The 9,331-nt window shown below is 36.0% G+C and overlaps 1 protein-coding gene across 1 annotated transcript; it reads left to right on the forward strand.

Annotated features, from left to right (window-relative positions):
• Positions 1-1,974: 1,974 nt before the first annotated feature.
• Positions 1,975-9,331, forward strand: LOC125781003 (digestive cysteine proteinase 2-like). The gene is made up of 3 exons (XM_049463637.1): positions 1,975-1,995; positions 8,691-8,879; positions 9,122-9,331. Exons 1-3 carry the CDS (start codon positions 1,975-1,977, stop codon positions 9,329-9,331), a joined length of 420 nt encoding a protein of 139 aa, XP_049319594.1.

Genomic DNA, 9,331 nt, shown 5'->3' on the forward strand with positions numbered 1-9,331 from the left:
TAGCAAGCTAATAAGTACTGGTTAAACTAGTTAAACTGGAGGGAAAAAAAACATCTACCCATTTTCTTTGAATCAGTTGAAAGAGTTTGGTGTCAGGATAGCAGGAAAGCACACTTCTATGAGACATCTTGGTGCTCTGTTATTGAGACGTCACAATCGGGAAACAAGCATAGAACCACCCTGGCACCACCCCTCACTCGTCAACCCCCACCAGAGCCCCACCTACTTAATCAAGTGGAGAAATGCTGTTTTGGTCTACTAGTTGAGAACTCCAGGCAGTACATGGCAATATAAGCCAGCAGACTTTGTCTGAGGGAGGGATCTGTAGCTACTGTCTATTGCATTTAGCAAATGAGGGAGCTGTAAGAACCTTCAAATAACTTTTTTTTGTCAAGCAACAGCTGATTTTATTTCTATTAGAGCCATGAAAACACTGTCCTTGTGTCTACTTTCAAAGAGGAATTTTAAATGTGTCCTGTATCGCCCCCTTGAGTACTGGGTGTATTAACCACTACAGGGACTTAGAAGTGTACACTAAAAAGGTATAGGAAGGGGAGTTTGTTTGCAATGCATTTCATCAGCACTGTCGTTTGCATTTTTCTGAATTTACGAAGCCTTCAGGCCTTAAAATAGTACACTAGTATCTGAGGATTTTAGCGTGAAAAAGGTCTCAGGATGCGCCACATTCCTCTTCAGTTAAAGAACTGCAGTAACACGGCTTTACTCTGCAGCTACGCTTCTCTCCAACCCTACAAGTGTTAAATTAACAGCAGTAACTGTGCTGTTATCAGGCTGCAGTGAGAGCGAGTGCCCTGCCAGCCAACAGGCAGAGCCATGAATTGTGAAAACAGTTCAGTGGAGTGGTGTTTTGTGCTACAGTGGTCTGAAGAGATGGAGAAGAAGTGTTCTTAAAAAAGATGAGGGTGAATAAGAGCTCTGGGAGAACACTGTCTATGGAATTAAAGTGTATAATAGTGTGTAATCGCTGGGGTTTACAGGAATTTGTTTTCTCCACAGCTGAGAGATGTATGTTTTATTTTTTTAAATGTGATTTCTGGATTTTTTTTTACTGATCAGCCACAATATTTAACCTACCTGTTTAATATTGTGTAACTTCTTCTCACACCTTTAAAACAGCAGATCAATGTTGCAACAACAAAGGCCCATAGCTAACATGCTAACATTGTGTTACTGACAGGGACGTTATTAATTAAAGCGTTAGTTCAAGGATAAAGTCCCACTAGTGGTGGGCAATATGGCCCTAAAATAATATCACGATATTTCATGGTATTTTTGCAATGACGATACTCTTGGCGATATGACAAAACACTGATTGTTTTTTTTTCTGATTTTTTAAGAATACACTACCGTACAATATTAATATTGCACTCCATTTATCTCCATATGTCCAGTACTGCAGTAAAATGAATGGTGGTGTTGCAAATTGCTTTGCAGATAAAGATTAAAGCTACAGGGCCGCTGAGTGGTCCAGCGGTCAAAAGCGCTGCCACTATGATCGTGAGAGATCACTGGTTTAACTCCTGATCATGCAGCTTGCCATCAGCTTGTTGCTGGAGCCCTGAAAGTGCACAATTGGTTTTCACTCTCTCTGGATGGGTACAGTAGTACAGTAGATGGTGCTCTTTCCCCTCATCACTCCTAGGGTGATGTCGATCAGCACAAGGCTGCGTCTGTGAGCTGATGTATCAGAACCGAGTCTCTGCGCTTTCCTCGGAGCGCACTGTGAAGCTACTCAGCAATGCTAGGTGATGACTGACTTTACATGTATCGGAGGAGGCGTGTGTTAGCCTGCAACCTTGTTCACCTTGTGTTGTGGCATCACTAGTGATGTGGGATATACAGCTGACTAGCAGCTGATTGGGTGGGACAATCGGCCTGGCTAAATTGCGGAGAAGAATTGGTGGAAATTTTAACATAAATCTTTATTTTTTTTTTTAAAACATTAAAGCTACAATGGCAATGTTGAAGAAGAATGTGAGACAAGGTCCATAGCTGATGAGCTAAAGCCAGTAGTTAATGATGTTAGACAAGGTCGGTAGCCGGCGTGAAATCTCGATCAGTTCTCCATTTATGTTAGCATGCTCGAAAGAGACGGACAGATCAGGTGATTACTACTGACTGGTCCTGATTAACAACGCAGCAAATGGTTACTGGCTCTTAACCAGTGTAAACGAATGGTCCTGCCATGAAAATGAGGCCATCGAGAATTCAGTGGAAGTAAAAAAAACAAAATAAAAAGATTTGTGTTTTTTTGTACAGTAAGGTACAGTGTTGGCTCTCTGTTTTTTTCAGGGCTTTGAAAAATCTGTGCTGATGGTTTCTCTCTTTATTCCAATCTTTCTGCACTCCCCCATCTCTCTCTCTCTCTCTCTCTCCTTCTCTCTCGCTCTCCTTCTCTGCACTTTAATAACCTCCTTCCTGCAGCCTCTGGTTCCATATCTTGCTGTAGTCCTACAGCACCTCCTGCTGGCTGTCAGATAAATCACCATTCTCTTTCGTCTGGTTGCTTTTGCTTTTTTTTTCAGTGCTTTTTATTCATCTTTTTTTTCTGTCTTTTTTACAGATGACATACACAGAGGTGGAAAAAGTACAGAAAAATTGTAATCAAGTAAAAGTACCTTTACTTTGCTAAAATTCTACTTAAGTAAAAAAAGTAAAAGTACCCATCTAAAAATCTACTCTATGAGTTAAAGTAAAAAAGTACTCAATTTAAAATGTATTTTGAGTAAAAGTTACATAGTTACTTTTAATTATTTGATGTAAAAAAAAGTACAACAAATCATACATTAAATTGTTTTTAATGAACTATTATTTTACATAATAATTTGGATCTTTAAGGCAGTATTTGTTCAGACTGCCCTATAAAACATTTTCAAGAACAAGTGTTACAGGTTTCTATGATCCATTTTTTTTCTTTACTGTTAAAAGGTTATGGTCATATATGTGATATATAGGTTACGGTCATTATTCCGTTTTCCAACTTTTTTTCAGAGACGAAGTTTTTTCAGTTCCCAAAATTTATATATTTTTAGTATTTATATATTTTATATATATATATATATATATAGACATAAAGGAACATATGTAATACCACATATGACTAAATTAATAAACAAAATTAACTATATTAATGCTACAATCTATTAAAAAAAAAGAAACAATCTTTTAAAAAAAGTTTCATGTTTTAAAATAGATTTTAGATTAGATTTTTGATTATTTATTTAGTCATGTGTATCTATATGTATATGTACCTCATTTGTTAATTTTCACTTTGTGAAGCTCTTTAGGAAACATGGCTCATTCTTTACTCACGTCATTGGTTAGTTCGTTCATTATTTGCTAAGACTGATCGTTTTCGGAAAACCCGCCCCTGACCCGACCTGTGAAGGTTCTGCCAGAAATAGCCTTAAAACGAAATATATTATTTAAAAGGAACAATTACAAAATAGACTTAAAAATATATATAATTTGAAAGGGAGAATTATAAAATAGACTTAAAGCTAAAAATATTTTTTTAAATGGAGAGTTATAAAATACACCTGAATCGAAATATATTATTTGAAAGAAATAATTATAAAATAGATTAAAAACTGAATATATTTGAAAGGAAGAATTATAAAATAGACTTAAAGCATTTTTTTTAATGGAGAGTTATAAAATCTAAATCTAAATATATTATTTGAAAGAAATAATTATAAAATAGATTTTAAAAAATGAAATATTATATATTTGAAAGGGATCATTATAAAATAGACTTAAAACTGAATATATGTAAAAGGGGCACTTATAAAATAGACTTTAAAGGGAGGATTAAATCAGAAAAAAGGCTGTTACTGTTGTGTGGGTTTGCCGGAGAAAAAACAGATCTGGATCGGAGTCGTCTGCTATCAGGGGCAGGACTTAATAGCAGAATAATAACACCTAGGTTCAAAAAGGGTTAACATCTCCTATCAAACACTATCGGATAACATGGGAGGACCTTCTTAAGAAAAAGTGTTTTCACGCTTCACTTTAGTGTTGCTGATTTTCAGATAATAAAGCTTGTGTGTTTATGTTTAAAGTGCTGGTGCTACAGGATACGATTGTTTAATATAAATTAATCATTTAAAAATTTATAATCATTTGTTTAGAGTAGGCTTAAATTTCAAGATTTCCACTAAAGCTGGAGCATTAGCGACTGCCCGCTTGCGGTAATGCTAATTCTGCTCCAGCAGTGCTAGCTAGGGTTAGCAGCAGGCTAAAGGCCGATAGTACTCACCTCTGAATGGCCAAAGAACTAGCGCTTAGCATGGAATCTCCTTAATACCTGACTGATAAAATTCATACATAAGCCACACAGGATTATAAAGCGTACAGACAATGTTTGGGAAAATTAAAGGATTTGATGTGCGCCTTATATTGTGAAAAATACACGTTATACAATAAGTAACATCTCACAGATGGTTGGTTAAGCCTTTCTATGTTCCTGGTTGTGTTATTAAATAACAATATTTGGCAACAACACAACCCTCTCAGGACTATATGCCCTTAAAGTCTTTGCAGGAAATTTTCTGATCAGTAATGTTTAGAATTAATAAGAAATAATCCATTTTCAGACAGAGTTTGAGTTTCTGGGTTCTTAGACATTCCTGGTGATCAGATAAACAGAAGCACAAATTTAAACAGTGGACCAAATTCTAAACTTCTGAATCGGACAGTTCTACTGCTCATAACTTCATAGACCCTAAAACAGAACCCTGTGGGAACCTAATAATTGTTAGTAGTCTCTGCATTAATAGCAGGAATTAATCTTTAAAATCTTCTATCAAACACTATCAGATAACATGGGAGGACCTTCTTTGTTAACTTTGAAAGTGTTTACGCGTCTCTTTAGTGTCGCTGATTTTCAGATAATAAAGCTTGTGTGTCTCAGATGCTCAAAACAAGACCTTTAAAATAATGGCAGCAGGATTATTCAGAATACATCATTCTATAAACAACCATGTTGATAAAAATGATTCTTCTTAAGGAAGAAAAAATATATAGGCTATAATAAATAAATAAGTAGTAGTAATAATAATAATAATAATAATAATAATAATATTAATTCGAGCCAATAGGGTTACTGCCCGTACGATGCTTGGACCCTAAATAATTTTGCATGCTCTACATCTGCAGACTGACGAATACAGCAGATGTAAGTTAAAGAAATTAACCATCCAGCTGTGGTCAGTTCTGAAGAATGAGGAGCAGCTTCCTTCCTGATCACACAGCAGGTTCCTCTGTGAGGTGTTTGTGGTGGGCCAAATGTGTTAACAGACCTCCAAGCTGCAGAGATGCTGCTGAGAGATAACAGCAGAAAATAAACTGGACTCCGGGTGGGTATTCTTAGCTAGAATACACACATAAACTTTATCAGACACACAGAAACCTTCAGGACTGCAGGAGGGCTCAAGATCTACAGCACACAGAACTAAGATTATTAGAAAATAAGAAAAATTCTGCTGTAAATATTAAAATAAAAAGTGAAAGTAAAAGTCACGTACGTTAGATCTTTAGCCACCGTGAGAACATGTGTAACATGTGTAAAAAAAAAAATGGCTGTACACAGCAAACTGAGCAGAGCTTAATTTCAGTCTGACTACAACTATAAACTACATCCAGCACCAACAAAAATTTAATCTACAGATTAAGCTTATGTGAAACTGTAAATGTATTTATTTCATTTATAAGCATTAATGAATGTAGTGCGTATAGTATTGTAATCCACACTAGTTTTATATATTAATCCCTGGTTTAACACCTGGATTTTAGAATAAACAATGACACAATAAACCCACTCTCTAAGTAGATGTGTTACTTTTAATATATTAGATTATATTTTAGCCTAATTATTTAATAGTACAAAACACCAGAAATATATTCTCAAAATTGTTTGACAGTATGAATCAACAGCATCTCTTTTTTCTTCCTTTTCAGCTCGGAAATGTTTTTTTTTTAATTTACCAAATACAGGCACAGAATAAAAGTATCAACCAAATAAAACAACAGCATAACGATATCAGAGATGATATATATTATGATTAGTTATATTAAGCTCATATTAAGATCATTCGTCACTGTATTAGTTGAATCATCAATATGGCGCCAAACATGGCTGTCGTGTTGCGAGCTCCCACTTACTTGTGCAGTTTTTCGTTGTTTGTGTGTTTGTCACTCTTTTTGCACTAAATGTTACTGGTGTCATCAAATATGACCAACAAACACTTCTGAAATCAGATCGGGACTATGGGACTATGTCTAGCAGTGACACCCAGACTCGAGTTCAAGTCCCAAACTCGAGTCCCCACCTCTGACGATATACTGAGGTAAAAAACTCGTCAAAGTTAAATGCAATAAGTTTACCTTTAAAGATACAGTAAAGATGTTCATTCTGTAAGGTTATTTTTTGTTAGTCATCAAGTGCAAATTTATCTCTGTTAATCTCTAAACTCATTTTATGTAATGGGCCTCTGTCAGTTCAGTATAAAGTGGGCTAGGCAAAAGCCTCAGTGTTGTAGGTAGTGATGTAACTGATTACGAAACTATACAATTTTTTGTGGTTGATTTATTCGTCAAAGGTTTCTTGTTTTTCGCTTTTATATGGGATTTTCATAACTCACACAGTGAAGCTCTGCACTGCAGATGTGTGGTTGAGCAGTGACGTGCAGACGCTATGGCCCAATGTGCTTGGGCAACAGCCCTTTTGCCGTCCTTGGCTGATATTGCCCTTCTGAGGGAGGGGAAAAAATAATATAGGCAAATATGATTTCATATTTCATATAAGATTTTCTTATAATTCGTAATTTTAGTAAATTTAGTGATCCTAAATAATCTGACAGCACTTACTGTGCCACGTTTAGGTAGCAAAAGAACCCGACAGCCAAGCGACTATAGCTTGCAGTCAACGTTTTACATTACAATTTTTGGTCATACGTACAGGAAATCATTTTTAACTTTATTAAAAGGAGCCAAGTTCCAAGTCAACGTAGGCAAGTCACATCTCAAGTCCTAGTTAAGTCACCAAAATGAATGTAACTTCAATGTTTAACACCAGCGAAATTTATTAAAATTACATTACACTTATATAAAAATATATATATATACTTAAAATAAAGTAATCTCTTGAGACCCTGTGTCCTCATATGCAGAGACTACATTTCTGCTTTACTGCACCATGATAATTCATTTTTTAAAGGTCTCATTCCGTAATTGTTTCATTCATTTTAAAATGTCTAGTTGTGTCCCTAGTATGAATGAATGCCATCTGAGCCGTTCTTTGAGAAAAAAGTGCTCAGATGTTTCTATTTAGCCATGCTTTACTTCACTGAATTACTGGTCTCTGAAGAAAGACAGAATTTTGGCTCTTGCTCATGAATAATCATACATGCAAATATATCGCCTCTGATTGGCTAACAGCACTGAGGCAAAGAATACCTAATTGCCTCCCTCCCACAGTCTATTTAACAGCTCTAAAACTTAAAATACAAAATGTTTTCAGAGATACAGCCTTAGATATAGCACTGAGTGCTAGTTAATGTTAACCCTTAATCTTCACCTAATGTCAGACTCTCTGAATTGACATAGTTTCTTTTAGCTAAATAGTTTCTTTTTGACCAGTCTTCTGTCGAATTGTGCTGCCTTGTCAAACCGTGCTTCCCTAGTGTATATTAAAGCTCTCGGTAAAATGCTGAATCCACTGGAGATCCGATTTAAACCTATAGTTACTTACACAAGATCGCTAACGTTAACTAGCTGTATAAACAGAGCTGTAAGCTGACAGTCTGGATTCAGACTCGTTTTTTTAAACATTTTCTTTTACTGGCTACTGCAGACAATGGACGTTGAAGAACAGTGTCATATGTAGCATACATATACAGCTCAGAGAGACCTACTGTTTTTCACAAACAACAAGAAAAAGTAGATTATGGCAGAAGGAGAACTTTAAATTTCGTCCCTTTGGCTTTAAATGAAGACACTGCCCGTACCATCTGTTGGTCACGTGACAACATTGCACTCAACTGATTAAAAAATAACATGGTTTGGAATCCCAGTCAAAAGTTTCTACAGCCAGTCCAGTCAGACATGTACATTTATTTATGTATTTAGTAACATCTCTGTCTTGGTATGGCATGCATTTAGAACAATTTTATGTAATAATAGGCTACAATAAATATATATATATATATTGTCTACTAATCCCAAACAGCTAGGAGAAATTAAAAATGTACATCAAGCAAAAGTTCAGATCTCAGGAGGATAAACATGTGAAATTACATCAGTTATGTGGTTACTTATTTTTAAGTGTTGCTGTGATTCCTAAATGCTTCTACATTTCAATAATCCTATTTAAGGAGAAATATTAATTTGTATAAAGCACGGAGGCATAAATACCTTTTTTTTTTGTTTTGTTTACAACCGATCACCAATATGTTTTTTTTTATACTTACTTAGAATTAAGCAATCCGGAGCATTAGCTAATAGTGTAGTTGTTAGTGTAAAGTAGTGCAATGCAACAATTCATTTGTTCATTTTGAGTTTTGTTGTTACACCTAAACTGTGGGAGTTAACTGTCTCTGATAAATTGTGGAAGAACTGTGTAAAAAAAACAACTAAATATTTTTTAAAAAATCTTCCACTTTCTCTTCAAGGCAGGGGCACTGGAGGGTCAGCTGTTCCGGAAGACCAGACAACTGGTAACCTTGAGTGAGCAACAGCTGCTTGACTGCTCCTGGTTGAATGGGAACAGTGGCTGTGCATCAGGTGCAATAGAGCATGCCTTTGAGTACGTGGAGTTCGAAGGTCTGCAGTCAGATGCTACGTATCCCTATGAGGGCAAGGTGAGCCTAGTACCTGGTGATGAATTGAGGTGAAATTTTTATAGAGATGAGATTGTGATTTAAAAATTTTACAGCTCAGCAAAAGTTTAAATAAAGCAGACAAACAATAAGGTTACTTCCTTGATTGGCTAGATCTTGTGCTTACAGGGTTAGAGTTGGCAGCATGTTATAGATGTTTGTGCTAATCTCTGCTGCAGTCTATCCTGATTCCAATTATGTTTCTGTTTGCTAATTCTTTGTAGGACGGGATGTGCAGGTTTAATCCGAAGAACAGTAAAGCGACCTGCAGTGGTTTTGAAGAGTTGCCCAGTGGAGATGAGACCATTCTTCAGAAAGCCGTGGCTGTAATTGGACCCATTTCTGCAGCGATAGATACCAAACGGAACACCTTCCAGTTCTATTCCTCAGATAACCTCCCAGGGGTCTTCAGGAAAGGGTATCAAGATCATTAG

Source organism: Astyanax mexicanus, chromosome 14 (assembly GCF_023375975.1).
Source record: "Astyanax mexicanus isolate ESR-SI-001 chromosome 14, AstMex3_surface, whole genome shotgun sequence".
In the NCBI taxonomy this organism is placed as follows: Eukaryota; Metazoa; Chordata; class Actinopteri; order Characiformes; family Acestrorhamphidae; genus Astyanax; species Astyanax mexicanus.

What these genes read in the sequence shown, in the direction of transcription:
- LOC125781003 (XM_049463637.1), top strand. Translation starts at nt 1,975, where the DNA reads ATGGCAATGTTGAAGAAGAAT. An exon ending in TGGCAATGTTGAAGAAGAAT is followed by an intron (nt 1,996 to 8,690) that starts GTGAGACAAGGT and finishes TTTCTCTTCAAG; the next exon opens with GCAGGGGCACTGGAGGGTCA. An exon ending in CGTATCCCTATGAGGGCAAG is followed by an intron (nt 8,880 to 9,121) that starts GTGAGCCTAGTA and finishes AATTCTTTGTAG; the next exon opens with GACGGGATGTGCAGGTTTAA.